The 21486-nt window shown below is 35.8% G+C and overlaps 1 protein-coding gene across 2 annotated transcripts in view; it reads right to left on the reverse strand.

Annotated features, from left to right (window-relative positions):
- Nucleotides 1–2129: 2129 nt before the first annotated feature.
- The window catches only part of TAF4B (TATA-box binding protein associated factor 4b), a 117272-nt gene continuing 97915 nt past the window's right edge, over nt 2130–21486 (reverse strand). For both annotated transcript variants that reach the window (XM_007197577.2, XM_007197576.2), the window contains one exon: nt 2130–3938. In XM_007197577.2, coding sequence (XP_007197639.2) covers nt 3771–3938 — 168 coding nt within the window. In that variant the 3' untranslated portion in view covers nt 2130–3770. The remainder of the gene's footprint in view (nt 3939–21486) is intronic.

Raw genomic sequence — 21486 nt, forward strand, 5'->3', positions numbered from 1 at the left:
CCAAACACACCAAAGGCTGGTCTTCATCCAAAGAAGGTGATGTTGTGTATATGGTGGGATTGGAAGGGAGTCCTCTATTACGAGCTCCTTCCGGAAAACAAAACGATTAATTCCTACAAGTACTGCTCCCAATTAGACCAACTGAAAGCAGCACTTGATGAAAAGCATCCAGAATTAGTCAAAAGAAAATGCATAATCTTCCATCAGGATAACGCAAGACCGCGTTTCTTTGATGACCAGGCAAAAAGTGTTACAGCTTGTCTGGGAAGTTCTGATTCATCCACCGTATTCACCAGACATTGCACCTTCGGATTTCCATTCATTTAGGTCGTTAAAAAATTCTCTTAATGGAAAAAATTTTAATTCCCTGGAAGACTGTAAAAAGCACCTGGAACAGTTCTTTGCTCAAAAAGATAAAAAGGTTTGGGGAAGATGGAATTTTGAAGTTGCCTGAAAAATGGCAGAAGGTAGTGGAACAAAAGGGTGAATACAGTGTTCAATAAAGTTCTTGGTGAAAATGGAAAATGTGTCTTTTATTTTTACTTAAAAACCTAAGGTACTCTTTGGTCAACCCAATAAATTGGTGCAGCCACTGTGGAAAAAAGTATAGAGGCTTCTCAAAAAACTGTAACTAGAACTACCATATGACCCAGCAATTCCACTCCTGGGTATATATCCAAAAAAAACAAAAACACAAATTTTAAAAGATACATGCACCCCAACGTTCATAGCAGCATTATTTACAATTGTCAAGTATGGAAGCAACCTAAATTTCCATCAACAGATGAACGGATAAAGAAGATGTGGTATATACACACACACACACACACACACACACACACACACACACACCGGAATACCACTCAGCCATGAAAGAGAATGAAATTTTGCCATTTGCAGTAACATGGATGGACTTGGAGGGCACTGTGCTAAGGGAAATAAGTCAGACAAATACTGTATGATATTACTTATATGTGGAATCTAAAAAGTACAACAAACTAGTGAATAAAACAAAAAAGAAGCAGACTCACAGATATAGAGAACAAACTAGTGGTTACCAGTGGGGAGAGGGAAGGAGGGAGGGGCATTACAGGAGTAGGGAAAAAAGGGTTAGTATGGGATTATATGAAATCATGTGTGTGAAACTTTTTAAAATTGTAAAGCACTAAAGCGCTAGAGAATTTAAAGAATCTTTCATTCAATAAAAAAACAAGAAAAAGAAATATAGGCTTTACAAGAATGTTAAACTTCACTTCTTTTAAGAGAAGAATCTTACAGATATTCAGGAGGAAACAATTTAAAAGGTCCATCAGTCATATTAAAATTAAATGGATAAAATGGTGAATTTTATATGTAAAACATGCCTCAATAAAATTGCTTAAAAAATAGTAAATAGATGGAGAATTTCTGGCACTTTCCCCTTTCAGCGTTCATCACTTGAGATCAACACTGAAGGCAGAGTCTCACACTTCAATGCTTAAAGGGATCAGGCAAGGGAAGGTGAACTTAGGCTCCCACATCTAAAGTGGACAGCCACTGGTTGGCTCCAGCAGACTGTCACACGAACGGTACACCTAGTGACTCCAGATCTTCTAATTTTTCAAAAGAAGTGGAAATATAGATTTTTGTGAATTAAAATATCGGCAGCACCGTGTGAGTCACAGAGAACGCATTTAGAGATCAAATTGGCCCCAAGGCCATCATTTTGCAAACTGAGTGGAAGAATACCTTGGGTCCACTGTTTGTTCTTTTGTGTGTAAGATATACTTTAGGACACGAAGTTTAAAAATGTATATTAAGGATAAATTTTGAAAAACAATACCTTTGTAAGAAAACCTTGATGGGCAAGAGAAGCTTTTGTAATGAATATGTGTAGCTTTCATTGTGAGTCAAATACCATGCAGGTTTACAACTATTTCAAAGAAAGTGATACAGGAACTTGGATCTGAAGTGAGCTTCTGGAAACCAAATGCTCACACTCCAAAGTAACAATCCCAGCCAAGAAAGATCTACTGCCCAGCCCCCAGCTTCAGGGGCTAACTTCCAGAGATATTTCCAAAGTCAGTGACTAAGCAAAGTTATTCTTATAATAAAATAATTATTTTAATGAAGTATTTGAAATAATTTTAAACATCTGATCAATAAGATTACACACAAATATGGGAGTGTGCTGCACTTTACCAAAAAATAAAGCTAAGCATTTAAATATACAAAAACAACTTTAGGTATAGATCTCTTCTTAAAGGACTCTTTTAACATACACATAATTTATAGCATTTTTACATAATAACTTGCTGAAACAGAAAATGTGGCCAATTTGAAACTTACTACAGTATAGAATATGGCCATAACAGTCCCGACGGGAAGAACAGGATGAAGAATAACATACTTGAGGTTTTATTCCCCTGAATTCTTTTTCTAAGAAGCACAGCTCCCCCGCCCCCCCCTTTTTTTTTTCTTTAGCCTTCTTTGGAGGATTTACTCATTCTTTCTGTATGTGACTAACTACAGCTATTATTTTTCACCAGCTACATACCACAAAAGTGGAATTAAAAAAAAAAAAAAGAGGGTTTGCTTTGCAAAATGTCAGCTTCCTCCTCAAACAAGTATATATAACATGCTTCTCATAATATATGTAGAGCCAAGATCTCCAAGAGTAAGATGCTGACATTACCTTTTGAGTACAGAATCCAAAATGGAATCCCATTGTTAAAAATTTCTAATCATCAATTAGGATTTTTTTTAATGCAACAAGATGCTTAAAACTTAGGGTAACTAAAAGAGTTTATAAAACTATCCTTCTTGAGATTTAAAGCAATACACAAAACAAAGAATAACTTCTTCCTTTTGAAATACTATAATTTAAAATGTTTGATACATTTTCCTTTTTGGTTGGGCTGTGATTTTTTTCCTGTCAACAAAACATGTACTGGGGGCTTCGGAGTTACAATTCGACCACTGACCCCTCTTAGGTGTATACAGCATATTTCCTGTTTCATGATTCCGTTTTCATTTTTCCTCCATCGGTTTGGAGGCAATGCTCCATCATTCCTTTCTATACTCTCCATCTTTTCAACGAGGTATATCAGCACCTTCAATGTATATCATCCTTCCCTGACAAGGATGTTCCCTCACTTGGTATCAGAAGCAGCACCTGGTGGTGAGGTGAACCAGGGAACAGCAACCTCAGGCACAAACTATCCCCATTTGTCAATGTTTTAACAACAATGGGACTCAGCCGACAAAAGCCACCACTGGCCTTACCCTGTGGCTTATCACCTTCAACCACAGAAGGCAACTGTCATAATTTGCTAAGCAACTTCTGATTCCAGCCCAGAAAGCCTAATGCTTTGAGTCAGGTTCTGTGTAGGATGAAATACATAGTTTCCTGGTAAGTGGTGACCCTTCCTTTCTTCCCCCTGCATCTCAATGCAGGCTGTAGTAGGGAAAGACGCCTTACCTATTAATAGTTTGGCAAATGAAGCAGGGAGTAACAAACAGAGCCTTGCTGTAATTAAACACGTAGGTAGGCATATGCCTACTTCTGTGTAAATAAACCGTACTTCACAACCTATTTTTAGAAGCTGAATCCTAGTCATTAAGAACCTAATGGAATACATAAGATTTAATAAAAGTATATAACTGTAAACAATGGTCTTCCCTATCGGTGATTATTTTCCAGAAACTGAAATTTCAGGACCATGTGACACCGCTCTTTATATGTCTTCTTTGGCAGTAAGTAGCAAGGATCTGGATGGAGAGGGCCGTGGTCACTTCAGAAGGGCCAGGTACAGAGCTCGGGAATACTTCATCTCCCTCTCCTGCTCCATACAGAAGATCAGGTCCCTGAGGCAGATTCTTGTGATTCTTGGACGAAGCAACTGTTTGGTGGCTGTCAGGCTGGATGTCCCAGAAGCAAAAAGGTTGTCTTTTAAACCCTATACAAAGTAAAGGGAGAAGCAAGTTTAAAATAAACAATCTTTCATAAAGAGAGAACCTGTCGATTCAGCAAGAGCCTGCTAGCCTCTGGCCCCTGGGGTAGGTGCTGGAGGTAATAGCACGATGCAGCTTGTCCTCCAGCAGCCCAGGCTCTCGGGGGAGGCCCATGGCCAGCACACCTAGTTCATGGCCTCAGTCACTCTCTCTCACCTGGACCATGGCCACAGCCTTTTAACTGACTTCTCCACTTCACTCCGTTCTTTGCTGCATATCACAGGGCAGACTGTCCTCTTTAAAGGTCTTAGACAAAACTTTAGGGAGTGATGGCTGTGGTCATAATTCTGATTGTGGTGATGACTTCACACGTGTGTATACATGTAAGAACCTGTCAGATTACACGCTTTAAATGTGTGCGGTCTTTTGTTTGTCAATTATAAAAGTAAAAGTGAAAGCCTCACATGGTTCAGATCCCACCACTCCATGGTTCAAAAACCTTCAATGGTTCCTCTCTGTCCAGAGTAGCTACTTGAGCACTTATACTTTGAGAGCTACGTGAAGCACCTTCCACACATCATCTCTTTTCTTTCATACAACACTGCAGCAAGTTACATGGGTGCTGTCCTCATTTATCAAGTGAGGAAACTGAGCTCAGACAGGTTAAAGCAACCTGTTTAAGGTCACACAGCAACACTGAGCTGGGACTCAACTTTTGATTTGATCTAAAGTGAATGCTCGCCGCATAGCACAGGGAGATCAGCTCGGTGCTTTGTGACCACCTAGAGGGGTGGGATAGGGAGGGTGGGAGGGAGACACAAGAGGGAGGAGATATGGGGATGTATGTATATGTATAGCTGATTCACTTTGTTATACAGCAGAAACTAACACACCATTGTAAAGCAATTATACTCCAATAAAGATGCTAAAAAAAATAATAAAGTGAATGCTCTTAGCTTGTTCTGTATTATACATCATATCAGGTACAAACTTATTACCTGGCTTCCCTTCAGCCTTACTTCCCATTGCAGAGATCAGCAAAAGGCCATTCCAGGCCAACCTACTCATCCTTTAAGACCCATTTCAAATGGGTCTACTTACCCTCCCCTTCCCCGTAAGAATTCTCACTGTGGTAATTATCTTACATCGTATTATAGTAATTTGTATACGCTACCACCACCAGCACATACCCACTAGACTGTAAGCTTTCTGAGGACAGGGACTATCATTTCTATACCTTCTATGGCTTAGCAAAGTATACAGAACAACACAGATTATCAGCAATATTTTCTCAATTGAATACACCGGTTTAAAACAGAACAACTAATACGAGTTCTAAATGTCATTCAAAATTGAATGAAACCCAATACTTCTGTATTAAGATATTAAGTTTCCTAAGTATCAATATGTCTATACACCACTATTTAAAAAAAAGATTTGGAAGAAGAAATAAAAATACAGAATACTCAGATATAGAATAATTTGGCAAAAATGAATCCTTTAATCTCCCATTCTTTTTTTTTTTTTTAACCATACTTTGTTTCAAAAACATCTCAATTGAATTGGCAACCCTCCTTTCCCTACCCAAAAGACTTACACAAGGAAAGATATCTACCTAACACAGGAAGCGAATCTTCTGGTTCCATTACTATCTTTTTATAACCTTCAAATTTTAATTACTCCCTCTACATTTCTGGTTTTTTCTTCTTTTTGCTTTGTTTTAGTTTGATGGAGGGTAAGGAAATCCCCTTTAAGGTCTCCAAAACCCTATGGTCAAAACAAGTGAACTTAATTCCATACATGTTCACAGAATGACTGGGAGCACTTTACCTCACAGTCAAATAAAATTTCCTTCAAAGATACTACTCACTTTTGAAGGGATATGATATCACAATCCCACTTCTATACTCATTAGGTCAGACTTATTCAAAAGCATCCATGAAGCAAATTTTGGAAAGTCTACGTTTTTAAAAAAAAAAAAGGACAAAAAGACTAACTTAGAGGTGGTGTAACACAGATATAATCTTAACTCTTGTAAATTATCACCATCAAAATATTCTCATAAGATTTTTACAGAATGGGCCCACCAACTCAGGTTTGGAACACTGGATAAAAGGACAAATTAGGAAGAAAGTTAATATAACACGTCCCAGGCACTGAGCAGCAATTTTGCTGTATATAGGAGTTATCTATTTAAAACTACAGTATATTTAACTAGAGGCATTTTTCTTAGCCAAAAATTAGATATATTATGCTAAAGCTGAATCTAAACATGTTTATAGATCTTTCCTACCAAGTTTGCCAAAAATCACTCGTTTAGTGTTTTACATGAATTTTTAAATTAAATGGCTAGTTGGACATACTATATCTTGGCAATTTCATTTCCACGTAAATATCCAGAAATATGTCATGTCTTTTGATAAAAAGACATGTATGAGAATGTTTAGCACTACTATTCATAATGGCCCTAAGCTAGAAATGATCCAAACGCCCATTAAGAGCAGAATAAACTGTGGACTATTCATACAAATGGAATACTACACAGCAGTAACAAACTGAGTAACATGGACAAATGCCCCAAAATGTTAAATGAAAGGATCCAGATGCAAAGGAATACATATGGTTTGATTCCATTTCGATAACGTTTAAAACAGGCAAAGCTATAGAAGTCAGGATAATGATTCCCCTTAAGGGAGAAGAGTGGTAACCAGAAGGGGATAGTAGAGGTTTTCTGGGATTCTGGTGATGTTCTCTTTCTTGACCTAAGTACTGTCTGCATAGGTGTGTTCGCGCTGTGAAAATTCAGTGAGCTTACTCATGATTTGTGTACTTTTCTGCATTGATGTCCTACTTCAGTAAAAAAAATTAAACTGCTACCAAAAAAGTCTTGTGTAGGTAGGAAATACAAAGGGAAATGAAGAGGGAAAAGAGGAAAGAAGATAAGGCAAAACAGTTAAATAGAAAAAAATTATGGAGAACGAACCATCTGGGTAAGGAACAAAGGGGTCACAGTTCATGTCTGTCATGTGACAAGCCTGAAGGATCCCAGGGAAGGAGCCATATCACAGCTGCCAGCACAGGGTTGAAAAGGAGGTCATTCCAACAGGATGCAGCAGAAGGCCTGAGGCAATGTTATAAATGAAACAAACCCCAAGGGACATTCAGTAACCCAACAGAAATGTCTTTTATAATTCACAACTTTACGAATGTGACAGCATTCTCTTCCCCCAAATAGTGACTGGCTTGGAAAGTTAATCTTTGTTGAACTTAGATACAAATATACAGCATTTTTATTCCTATGCTTATGATTTGAAAAAATCTACAATCTGACTTTTCAGCTTCATACTGACCTGGCCAGAATAATCAGCTACATCTCAATTATCCATGGTAAAGCAGGTGGAACTCAGAGCCATAAAAATTCAAACCTGCCTTCACCATCAGTTTTTATTTTCTTCCTCACCAAGTCCTTTGCCCAAAGTCACCTAGGGCTGATTTCTGGTTACACTATACTGTCAGTGCCAAAGAACACAAATGTAGTTAGGAGACCATTTGTAAGAAGACAAAAAAAACCTGTTGGGACAATGTACTATTTGTTTCTGAAATAGAGGATTTTCCCAATCGACTTTCTACATGAAGATATTCCTTAATCTGAATTCTTCACTTAGATGAATAGAGGGTAAAATAGAAGATGGAATTCAATGAAGATGAAAGAAATAATTCACTTACTAAGTGTACAACAGATGTTTTTGGAAGCGTAACCGAACCTAAATGTAAACATTCTTCAACACCGCCAGGTCAAATTAAGTTAGCCCTCATTAATTTGTTCAATTATATCACTAAACAAAGTTTCATATTTTTATAATGAAACTTCTGAGAAACCCTTTTGCTCTAATAAGGAAAACTTGAACACTGTCAGTTACCAATTTCAGAGCAATGACACCATTTTAAGGATGACACTAAGTAATTAAAAATAACCAATTATTCACATTTCCCCCCAACTTAATAGAGCAGGTGCTGTGAAGTAAAACTTTAAAAAGCGTCTCTACTTCTTTTTCCATGTTTCCTTAAATTATGTTACTGCTATACTAACTAGTTCATGCTAGCCCATGTACTGATTCAATTCAAAAGTTATCTGGGTTACTGGGTGCCTACTATGGGCAAAGGAATTGTTCTGGCAGCATAAGATATACAGGGGGACTGAATGGTGGTGAATACACGTTGTCTCCTCCATAAGGAAACTCAGACAAATTACTTAAGTCCTCTGTGCCTCAGTTTCCTAATCTGCAAAACAGGGACAGTAACCGTAATTATCTCACAGCGTTGGCCTGAGGATTAAATGAGAACAATGCCTGGCATACAGTACACAGTCTATAAATGTCATTTGTCAGTTGGGAGGCATTGAAGGTTTATAAACAGGAAACAGTATAATCCTAGTTCCAGATTTTTTTTTCCATCCCCTAAATCTAATTAAAAGTTCCGGTCCATGCCCTATTCTCATAAGTCCTGGCTAATTTAAATAATTTGTCCTGCCACGCTAACCTTGTCCCTCCTAGAGAAATTTTTAAATTTTAGTTGAGCTTTGAATGCTTAAAGCTAAAAAGTAAACTAATGGGCATTACAGACATATGGCAAATGGATGAGGGATGTATCCTGGGACAGGAAGGTTTTCACAAGCTCCTCACATCAAACAGTGGAGAAGCAGCGCTGCGGCTTTACAGAACCAACCACACTTACCAGTACCGTCTCCAGGAGCTGATGTCCATTCCTTCCATTCTAGTCCCTGAATCATAAGACCAAGAAAACACAAACGTGTCCCTGAATCTTAACAGTTAACCAGGAACAAGAGTGGGCATTTTAACCTCTAAAAGGCAAAGATCCATTATATTTCTCAGACTCTCTACTTGATTTATTCCAACCCCATGTCACCATGGCAGCTCTTAAGGGACGAATCAAGTCTCAAACTTTAAGGAAAAACAAGAACTAGACATAGGGCACAGGGGGTGGAAAGAAGATCTGGCTCCAGAACAAAAATCAAACATCTTCTAAGTCTTGGAAGCAAAGATAAATAAAAGTGTCCTGGAGGCCTGGCCTTAGTGTAATAAGATCACTGAAAATCTACGTTCGAAAAGACCTGAGCTTCTAGGCCTCAAGGGCAGCACAGAGCAGAAAATACTGAGTTGTGAGACTGCCTGCCCTCTGCTGGTCAACAAGCAGAATTTATGAAGTAACACATCCCTCACCTCTATCACCTTCATTGCATTCCTTTGAGTTATTTCAGAATACAGACAACCTTGCGTATTAACTTCCACCCTAGAATTTTGTCCCCTCTAAGTATCTGTTTTTCAACAGTCTTTATAGAAGTAATACGTCTAAATAGATTGATGTGACGTGTAATCGTGGGCTTTGAGTTCTAATTCTAGTTGTGTGATTATGAGAGTTGTGAAGACAATACTGGTTGTCCTATGCCAATGACCACTCGCGTCTTTATCTCCAAAAGAACACTTTCTTAAATTCTAGACCTCATTGTTCAATTTCCTAATAAAGTATGTAGCCTAAATTCAACATGTTTCAAATCATTACTCCTGCCTTTCTCCTCTTCTCTTTCTCATTTAAAGGAATGGTAATACCATTCACCTCCAATGCCTAAGCCAGAAAACTGGGTGTCATCCTCAACCCTTTCTTCTTCTAATCCCATCTATCACTTCTTATCAGTTCTACCTCTTTAATAGTTTCCAAATCATCTACATCCTTCTACATTTTCACTTCCATTATCTTCTGCCTAAGATGACTTCATCAGCCTTCTAAGAAACTATTTCCAGTATTAATATTCTTCACACTGCTGTGAGAATGATCTTTCTAAAATAAGTAATCTAATAATACCGTTTTCCTGTTTAAAATGCTCCAATGGCTAAAAATCTCCTCTAGGACCAAGTCCAAGTATTTAAGCATGACATATATAGTCAACCATGAGCATACCAAAGCTTCTCCCCACATTCTCATCTCTCATTCCTTTCTTCCTATCTCAAACTATTGATCATGCCATAGAATGTTTTTTCCTCTTTGTTCCAGACAGTTAATTCTCTCCTCCTGGAACTCCTTCTCCAATCTCTCTGTCCTATCCTTATATCACATCACCCGACTAAGTTCTTTAAGACTCAACTCAGGTAACCTGTTTCCCCAATGCTACAAACACAGACTCACCCCAGGTCTAGATTAGGTGCAACTCCTGTGTATTTTAGCTGTACTCTGTACTTTACCGTCACATGTATTCAGCGCAATGCAACAACCTCTTTAACTTTCCCACTCACTGGAAAGGAAGGATTTTGTACCTGTGAATATTTTATATATATGGCACTTAGCTGGTATCCAATCAACATTTGTAGTACAATTATGCATCAAGTGTCACCCAGTATCATCAGTTATATGAATGACCAAATAGTGAAAATGAGCCATATTATGGGCTTTGGACATTTTAAATCAAGATCCTGCTGTCATTCTTAGCTTTAAGCCAAATAAATTTGGGAGAAAAGCTGAAAGGTAAAGTCCTTTGATGACTTGTTCCTCAGCATTACTCATCCCCACCAAGCTGCCACCAGATGGGATTTGCTCAAAAGGCTATTTTCTGCCACTTTCTCCAAACAGTGGGTAAGTGCTTCAACCCACCAAGTAATACAACACACAAGAACAGCAAATAACCAAATAAATCTCAATTCTGAAAAGCAGTAACTTACTGCAAGTTGAAAAGCCTGTGTCAGTAGGACTTTCCTCTTTATACTCTGGTAATTTTCTTTACCTTTAATTAAGACACAAAGTCCTTCGAAAACTCAAGTAACCTATGTCCAGAACTAAGTTTTATCTATTATTTTATGATAACTTCTTTAAAGGACCGCCAGTTAAAGATTTTTCTTTCAGAGCCAACTTTAATTTTATCCTTGAAGGACTATAAATGTTAAAAAAAGCTACAACATCAGTAAGGATTGCTGTGCCTCACAACTAAAGGTAGATTTACCAGTATATTTAAATGTATTAATAGTAGCTTTAGGTTTGTTTAATTAAAACTCTGGTAATTCTGGAGTTGATGAATTGCATATAGACTGATAGAAAATGATACTAGAAAGAAATATGAATTTACAGGAAAAATGAAAGAGTACTAGAAATGGTAAACATTAAAAAGCTGTCTTTATTTTCATAAGTTCTTTAAGAGATATATGACCAAGTGATAACAATGTACTATGGAGGTTAAAACATATGTATAAGTAAAATAGGTGACAACAATAGCACAAAGGATGGGAGGGATTTGTATAATGGAATTATATAGTTAAAAGGTTTTTACATGATATGTGAAGTGGCATTAATTCAAGATTGAGTATAATCAGTTAAGGATACATATTGTACCTTTAAACAGATCTGTAAAGCAACCATTAAAAAAAAAAAAGAGGTACAGTTAAAAAAGCCAAAAGAGGATATAGAATGGTATACTAAAACACTACTTGGTAAACTCAAAAGATGACAAGAAAGGAGAAACAAAAAACAGAGGGACAAACAGAAAATAGCAAGATGGTAGACTCAAATCTAATCATAGTAATAATTGCATTAAATGTAAATGGACTAAACAGTCCAAATAAATTTTGGATACAAATCCAAAGCTCAATTACATGCTACTCATAAGAAACCAGCTTTAAATAAAGACACAGATAGGCTGGAAGTAAAAGAATGGAGAAATGATAAATCATGCTAATACTAAGCATAAGAAGTGCTGGTGTAGCTATAATACTATCAAAGTAAACTTTAAGACAAGGTATATTAGAAATGAGAACAATTTCACAATGACAAAAGGGGGCAATTCATCAAAAAGACATAATGTGTTTGCATTAGTAAGACCATCAAATAAAAGAAGCAAAAATTGGGCTTCCCTGGTGGCGCAGCGGTTGAGAATCTGCCTGCCAATGCAGGGGACACGGGTTTGAGCCCTGGTCTGCGAAGATCCCACATGCCGCGGAGCAACTAGGCCCGTGAGCCACAACTACTGAGCCTGCGCCTCTGGAGCTTGTGCTCTGCAACAGGAGAGGCCACGACAGTGAGAGGCCCGTGCACTGCAATGAAGAGTGGGTCCCACTCGCTGCAACTAGAGAAAGCCCTTGCACGGAAACGAAGACCCAACACAGCCATAAATAAATTAATTAATTAAAAAAAAAATTTCAGCAACATTTAAAAAAAAAAAAAAGAAGCAAAAATTGACAGGTAAATATAGACAAATGCACAATTATAGCTAAAAGAAAACAACTTATGGAATATTATTCAACCATAAATAGGAATGAAGTACTGATACATGCTACAATATGGATGGATCTTGAAAACATTATGCTAAGTCAAAGAAATTAGATACAAAAGGCCAAATATTGTATAATTCCTTTTATATGAATGCCTAGAATAGGTAAATCCATAGAGACAGATGGTTGCACAGCTATGTGAATATACAGTTGTCCCTAGGTATATTGGTTCCAGGACCTCCCATGGATACCAGAACCTGTGGATGCTTAAGTCCCTTATATACAGTGGCATAGCATTTGCATATAACCTACACACATCCTCCTGCATACTTTAAATCATCACTAGATTACTTATAATATCTAATACAATGTAAATGCTATGTAAATAGTTGCCAGCACTTAGCAAATTCAAGTTTTGCTTTTTGGAACTTTCTGGAATTTTTTTCCCCCCAATATTTTCAATCCATGGTTGGTTGAATCCATGGATGTGGAATCCAGCAGATATGGAGGGCCAACAGTACTGAACTGTACACTTTAAAATGATGAGGTATGGTGTGTGAATTTTATCTCAACAAAAATCCAAATAATGGCACAGTCTGGTAAGTCAAACAAACAAGTTCAAATAAACATTTCAAAAACAACTTATATTTATTCTTTTCAATACTCTCCACAATTCTTAGGGAAAAATGCATAAATAGGAATTCAACAACATACTCTAAATAGGTACTGTTGCAATGCTTAAGGCAGATACATTGTTTTCCATGTAAACCTGGATTTTCACTGGTAAGATTAGTTGAAAATCTGAACATTTTATTTCGGAATATTTCAGAGAGAAATTTACTGTCATTTAAACTACTGAATAATTTTATTGCTGATTTCTCCTCTCTTCTTTATTCTTGTGTATTTATGTCATTTTCACTCCTTTACTAACATTTAAGGGGGATTTGGGAAGGAGGGAAGATAAACCCATAATGTGCAATTCAACTTATTTCACAGGGGGTCCCTGAAGATAGCTGACAAGGTGTCAGACTTTAAATCTCTGGAAAATTTTAAAGATCCATCTAAAATTCAGACTTATGTTTAAGTCATTTACGAAAAAGAGGCATATTTGTTTATGGAAGTGTGAGCAAAATAAAATGTGAAAAATATATCTCAAAACATAAAAAAGCTGCTTCTTTATCTAAAGTAATAATGCTCTAGATTCTAATGAATCTATATGATATTTATAGAAAGTGTTAGATGACAACAAATCTGTTGAAATCTCTAATTCTGTTTGTCCCCTAGTAGATTTTAAGCTGCTGCGTTTCCTCAAATCATTTCAGGCTTAATATTTCAATTATAATCTACTCAGATCCTCAAATAATGAAAACTAGTAAATACGGTAAACAAAATGACATCTATATAAGATCGATCATTCAAATACCCATAAGAATTCAACTCAGTTCTCTATTTCAAAATACACACATTTCTAAGTTATGGGGAAAAAAAAGTCCATAAATAATTTTAATGCTTAAATAAAAATTTTAAAACCCAAGTATCTCCCTCATAAGGTATTTTAGAGGTTTTTCACACTTCTACACCATGTTTCCATACAGAAATAGAACCTCAACCTTTGAAGAGGACACATAGAAATGGTAGAGATACAATAAAGGAAAAATTGTAGCGACTAGAATATTTTTAAATGACTGATCACATCTGTTGCTAAAAGGGAATGGGAAAACAGGCATTCACACAGTGGTGGAAACTGGCACAAAGTTTTTGGAAAGTATTATGGAAATATCTATTAAAATTTAAGATGTGCATACCCTTTGACCCAGAAGTTCCATTTCTAGAAATCAATTTGGCAAAATAAATGGGTACATGAAGATAGAGGATGCTAACTGTTTATAATAAACCAATGAAAATATTCTAAATGTCTATCAGTGGGTCATAGAATTACGGCACAAAAGTATGTACCAGTATGGAAAAATGTCCAAGGTGAAGTGCTTCACAAATTGTAAAACACTACTTTTAGGATGATCTCATTATAGTAATTAAGAGCACAGACACCCCCCGATGAAGAGTGGCCCCCGCTTGCCGCAACTAGAGAAAGCCCTCGCACAGAAACGAAGACCCAACACAGCCATGAATAAATAAATAAATAATTCCCATTAAAGAAAAAAAAAGATTAAAAAAAAAAAAAAAAAAAAGAGCACAGACAAACACCAAATTCTATGGACATGTATCTGGGCTTCTCCACTTACTAACTGTGGAACTCTGGAAAAGTAATCTTCCCTATACCTCAACTTTTTCATTTAGGGAAAATAATAGTATGATTTTACAAAGGAGTTACAAGGACTTACCAAGATAATACATTCTAAGTGCTTGCTAAAAGTAAACTATTATTATATATGCAATTGTAAATATATATATATTTGATTATATTAGGTAGAATTATATAAAATTGCCAATACTTGATAGTTTTCCACCTATGAAAACGGCAAGTTCATATGGTTTAACCTAATACATGCATGGATATTTTTGGAAAGGATAACCCAAGAAACTTAAGAGCTGTTTGTAATACTCTTTTATACTATTTTGACATTTTCAACATGATCAGAGTTAACAAACACTCTTCTCTCCCAAATAAAAAGCTATCTACTCTATTCCCCTTGCTTACGCAGTACTATCTTAAAAGTATAACAGACATTTTTCTTCCCCCCAAAATCAATAATCATTTGTTGAATGTATAATCTACCTTCTGATAGTACTCTTCTAGAAACTGAGTCTTCTTCATTTCAGAGAAATTTAGACTTCATAAGAAACTTGCAAGCATTGGAAAGGATCTTACCATACCTAGGTAAATTCACACCAGTTTAAACAATGGAAGAAAGTTATCACTGAAATCTATTCTAAATATTATATTCCAAAGAGCTTTGATTTTAATAATTCTATACAACTATCCTTATATAAAGGTGGGTGGGAAGAGAGAAGAAAAGTCAAGAAATAAGAACAAAATAATATTTTCTGACAGGTACAAAGAAACGTGTGGGGGAGTCTGTGTTTGAGACCACCACGTGTCTAGTGCTTTGGAAGCCCTAGCCTGCTCCATGTTGAAGATTCTTGGAAAAGCAATAATGGGGGAAATAATTAAGTCCAGAAATTCCCTAATCATCTTCCTCTGAAGAAGACAAAGCAATGGAATCCATCTTACCCTGCCTCCTGATATTTCCTCTTATCTGATACAGACACACGCAAACCAGCAAAGTTCCATCCGTTCTTGGACAGAACACTCTCTGGTACCATCACTGCCTTTCCAGGACATCCTACCTTCCCCAGACTTCATTTTTGTCTATGAGCAGGAAGCTAATGCTGAGTGCTTGTTTTAAAAAACAGGTACATCATTACCTGTCACTTAACTTGCTAACTTCCACTTCCTTGAAGGGGCGCACCACCAAAGAACAGAAATAATGGGAGAGGGACAGAGAATACTGTTGTTACGATTAGCATGGAGTGAAAAAAAATGGCTACCCACCACACAGACTTCTTCAGCATCTCAGAGATAGTTCTTGGACTCCAGTAAGCAATTCTTTTCCTAAATGCTCAAAGACATCCTAAGACACTGAGGATATAGTATTAAATCATGAAGACAGGCAAATGTTTGTGCTACTATGACTCTGGTAAATTTTTTCTCAGATATATTCAAATTAGTAGAATGCTCAGGTGATTTCTGGCTGTCTATGAAGTAACTACAATTATTTTTCTTTTTCTTAAGAATAAAATTATAACAGCTCAAGAAAAAAATTTTTTTCAAAACACAATGCGTTTTATTACTTTTTACACTGCTTCAGCACTGCTTCATAGTAACTTGTGATTTTTTCTTCAAACAATTTCAGTTTAGTTTCTAAAAAAAAAAGCTTTATTTCCCACCTGATTTTCAAAGTTGTATACTAGGTGCCAAAAAATTCACATAAATGAATTTTCAAACCCTAAGATATCTTTAACCTAAAACAGGTTAGGCCCTAATGGTGTACTTTGCCCTTCAGAGGACTAGGTGTCTAGCAGAGTAGAGACATTCTGTGTTTTAGGGCACCTACACACAGGCTAAAATAACAAAGAAAACATATGGAAAGATTCTTAAAGCTCTTTTGTTTCCTTTATAGCAACATCATTTATTTCTTTATCCTGATTTTTTTTATTGTAGTTTGCCCACAGTCTTCTGAAAACTGCCTTCCCTCTCCCTGCCCTGTCCCCCCAAAATCAAAGTACTCTAATACTTTAAACATCAAATTGGAGCTAAAGGGAAAGGTAAGTTGCTACAATAGATACTATCACAAGATCCTCAAGTTCTATATAGAGACGTTCTAATAATATCTATAGCAAACTGCTGTGGAACACTATTTGAGGTACAGGATTTTTTCAAAAGTTCATCTCTAAATACATGTAAAAATTAATGAAACTTTCTCAGAAATCACTCTTCTGTAAGCTATAGCATGAAATATTCTTGCCAGTGGAATTCAACACATTATTCGAAAATGGTCCTTTCTCACCTTCTTAAGCCTACTCATAAAATACTGCAATGTGATCACTTCTATTATTAATGTTATAGTGAGACCACTAAACATAAATGGTTAAGAATATAGATTTAGGGTTCTGCAGTAGAATCATTTTATAGGTTCTATCCAAATAATATTTGCTTGGCTAATAATATTTAAAGAATGCTTGGTTTAAAAATATTTACAAGTATGCCTAACTGAAGTGCCTTGTTTTCAAGGTATACAAATTTAAAAAGTACAATAAAGAAGAAATGAATTTTAGGAATGCACCTTTAATTGTAGGGAGATATAGCAAAATTGTTATCAATATCTGACATTTATCTCTGAATTAGAATTCAACTGTGGAAAAAAATATGTTTGTCTGAAAGCAATTCTGATTCAATCAAATTTTCTATTTATTGCTAAGAAACGTTTCAAAAAAACCCCTTCTCCTCATTATCTTCCTCTAAAATTCTTACAGTTTTACAGGGTAGTACTTTAACCTGCTTCTAGATAGAAAGGAAATACACTTATCTATATAGTAATAATTTCTTTGTTTTGGTTAGCAAATGAACACTATTTTAAGCAACACATACTAGGCATATCAATACTATAAGCATCATGTAGTTGATCTGGCACTGTAACCACTTAATTTTAAAAGAAATATCAGCATTTTCAAGCCAATATGTTATAAGGTTAAAATAAAACGTATCTTTATTTTCAATAAAATAAAGAAATATTGCTATGATGGTTGGCTCATTAAGTTAGGTGAACTATTTGAAAGTATTGCTAACAGAGAAAAGACAGATCCTTTCTAATCCAAGAACCTAAAATTAATGCAGCAAGTAAAGTTATTAATGACTTAACATTCCAAAGAACCCCAAACACATCACCTCAGCAGTATACATACATGACACACACATGCAAACACTCTAAATCTTTAAGTAGGTTCTAGATTACTGCATAGGTATCTGTACAGCCTATGTTAATTTAAGAACTAATTTCATATGCATATATTCTTATATGTAACTTCAACACACAGCAGTAAATTAAGGACAAATTAAATACTCCAAAGTAGTAAATTTTAAGTTTCCCCCCCTTAAAGCCAACAGGCTTATGAAACAAATAATTTGGTTCTAAATGATAATTGGTACTTGTTGCTTTTTGCCAGGTTAACATGAGGAGACAGGAGCTGATGCTATTCAACTCTACCAAGACTTCTGAGAATATCAATGTAAATCTACACAGAGGATAGTTTAATATATAAATTGTACAACTAGAAAGATTTTTTTAAAGGATAAGAGCCAGTTTTGCTTTGTTTTACATAATAGAAAAAAATACTAAAGGAAGAAGGTCTAAAACTAATTTCTCCAAATTTATTATTGTTGATTTATTATCAACAAAAATGATAATCTATGAATGCTGAATGTTCTAAGTTTAATTCTCTGAATTTTACATTTTTTAAAATCACCGTTTTATGCAATCTTCCAAACTGAAACCTCTTCCCTTCAGTACTAAAAACCTGCATTTGAACTAAGGATTTTACTCTTCAAAGAGCAAGACTCTACCTCACTCCCCTCTGGGTTTATATGCTTATTCTAGTAAATTCAAATCAAACAGGTAATATTTCAGGTTCCCATCTATAAAGAAAGAGGCAGACAAAAAGTAGACCCTGTTTTCAGGGTATAGAATATTAAAAATCTAAATGGTTTCATACATCAATTTTGTGTTATTTGTGAGAGAACAAAAAAACTGAATCGTTAAAGGGTTTTTAACAATCCTGATTCATGCAATTTAAGTGATTGGAGGGGCAAATCAATCAGCACTATATGTAAACACTGAAAGAGCATACAGCAGGGTTCTCTCCAGTTTCCCATTTTTCAAAGAAAATTACCTTTGAAGTTAAAACACCATGAATAAAAATCAACAAAAAAAATAGTTTTCAGCTAATTTCAAAATAAGGATTGTACTAAAATGTCATCAACTCATTAAAGAAATGGATATTTTCAATTCAGGTTGGCATTACTTAAAAGTACTCGCTGTTATAATTCAGTAAAAGTCTGACAACGATCGAAGTTTAAAGTCCAGGAATAAAGGGGAAAACATACAGGCCTAAGTTCTCAAAACTGAAGAAGCACCAAGCAAACACACACTTCAGTATATTTATAGCCATGTTAGAACACATCTGTTTTGAAATTTAAAAATTAAATAAGCTTATATTTTAATGCTAATAGATAAATCATATAAACTGATTTTTTTTAAATCACTGTTTTGAACATCAACAGTACATTTCATTTTCCCCCCGTAAACTATGGACTTTCTCAGATGCAAACATACAATCGATGAAAAATTCTTTAAAATCTCTGATTATTAGAAACCAGGGAACATTTAATGTTTCTGAGATTTGTGACAAACTCAAATGAGACATAAAAATGAAGCTTTGAAGAGATTAATGATTAACAGTTCAAATTCACTATGGATCATTAATACTACTTATAAAATTCTATTAAAAGCTAAAATAATGGTACTATTACTATGATGACAAAGACGACAATTTATTAGGGCTGTACTTGAGGCCAGGAACTAATTAAGCACTTTACATAATCCAATCCTTAAAGCATTATAAGGCAGGTATTATACCCATATTCCAGTTGGGGATAATTGAGGTAAGAGGTTTAAAGAACTTGTCAAAGGTTACAAAACTTAATGGTCAAGAACCAAACCCAGATTTGACTGAGTCCAAACTATTAGGTACTTACCCACGTGCTATGACGCTTCCCCACGAAGCAAACATTTAACAGAATTTGTTGTATAAAGCTACCATTATCAAAAAGTAGGGCAGGAACTTAGACATCCCTGTAGCTCTTTCTCAAAGGAGTTATAATATTATAAAGAATAACTTTATGTGGATGACAAAAAAATTACAAGTAACTATTCTTGCCAAAAAGAAAAAAGTATGCTAACTAGGCCATATTTATAGGAATACGCTTAATGATGAAATAGCATGCCCCACTTTTAATAAAATATTTACACACATCTACACACGAGGTAAATAGACCAAAAATAAAGGGCAGTGGGTTGTCCTGTGCTAGAGAAGTAGGAACATAAAAAACTCTAGTGGGGGGGGCTTCCCTCGTGGTGCAGCGGTTGAGAGTCCACCTGCCAATGCAGGGGACACGGGTTTGAGCCCTGGTCCGGGAAGATCCCACATGCCACGGAGCAACTGGGCCCGTGAGCCACAACTACTGAGCCTGCGCGTCTGGAGCCTGTGCACCACAACAAGAGAGGCTGCGATAGTGATAGGCCCGCGCACCACGATGAAGAGTGGCCCCCACTTGCCACAACTAGAGAAAGCCCTTGCACAGAAACAAAGACTCAACACAGCCAAAAATAAATAAATAAATTTATTAAAAAAAACCCTGATACTATTCTCCCCACTTAAAAAAAAACAAAAACAAAAAAACTCTACTGGATTAGTTTTACCATATTTTAAAATATACTAAGATTTGGAACCTTGAGGTCACAAAAAGACAAATACTAAATGATTCCACTTACATGAGCTATCTAAGTAGTCAAATTCATACAATCAAAGTAGAATGGTGGTTACCAGGGGCTGGGAAAACGGAAGATGGGGAGTTGTTTAATGGGTACAGAGTTTCAATTTTGCAAGATGAAAAAGTTCTGGAGATGTGGTGCATAACAATGTGAATATGCTTAACACTACTGAACTGTACACTTAACAATGGTTAAGATGGTTAAAAAAGATTTGGTACTAATACATAAATAGCCATAAACAGATATACATCAGTAGACTGGTCCTGCTGCACTTATATAGTAGTTGCTAGTCACATGTGACTATTAAAATTTACATTAATTAAAAAAAATTACAACTATTTCCTCAATCTCACTAGCCACAGCTCAACTGCTCAACAGCCATATGTAGTTGCTGAGGACAGCACAGACACAGCACATTCTCATCACAGACAGTTCTATTAGCTAGCACTGGGTCAGAGTATACAGAAACAGACTCAAATACATATGGGAATTTGTATTTGACACAAAATTGTGATAAAGGTGGCATTTCAAATCAGTGGGGAAAGAATCATTGAGTAAATAGTGTTGGGACAATCTGCTAGCCTGGGGGAGAATGAGGGGGGAGTGAGGGAGTAATGGTAAATCCAGATCTCAACTCTTATTCAAAACAAATTCTGAATGAACCAAAGATTTATACTTAAAAGCTGAAATGATAAAAGTACTAACACATGAGTCTAATTATTAAGAAAGGGCTTTCCAAACACCATAGAACCCCAGAAGGACAAAAGCAGAAGACTGATTTTTTTTTTTTTAATTTAAGAAAATACAAACTTTTAGATGAATAAAGCCCAGACAAACTGAAAGGAAAGTGGAGGGAGGTATGGAGTGTTCCATTTTCTTAATCTATTAAAAAATATAACTCAGTGGGGAAAAGGTAAATTGAAAGTGCCAATATACACATGAAAAAATTGCTCAATTGCACTCATAATTTAAACACTCTATTAAAAATTGCATTTTCAACCATCAGATGGCAAAGAGAATCCCCAGTGTTAAATGAGAGTGTGAGAAAACAGGCACTAATGGATGTAAAACCTGATACAACTCATTCAGGGGGTAATTTTAAAATATTTATCAAAAATGAAAAGCAACAAATAATATTTATGGGTAAAATGATATTGAGTCTAGGATTGACTTTAAAATAACCTAAGGAGTGAAAAACTTACCTGAGAAGGTTG

Source organism: Balaenoptera acutorostrata, chromosome 13 (genome assembly GCF_949987535.1).
Source record: "Balaenoptera acutorostrata chromosome 13, mBalAcu1.1, whole genome shotgun sequence".
In the NCBI taxonomy this organism is placed as follows: domain Eukaryota; kingdom Metazoa; phylum Chordata; class Mammalia; order Artiodactyla; family Balaenopteridae; genus Balaenoptera; species Balaenoptera acutorostrata.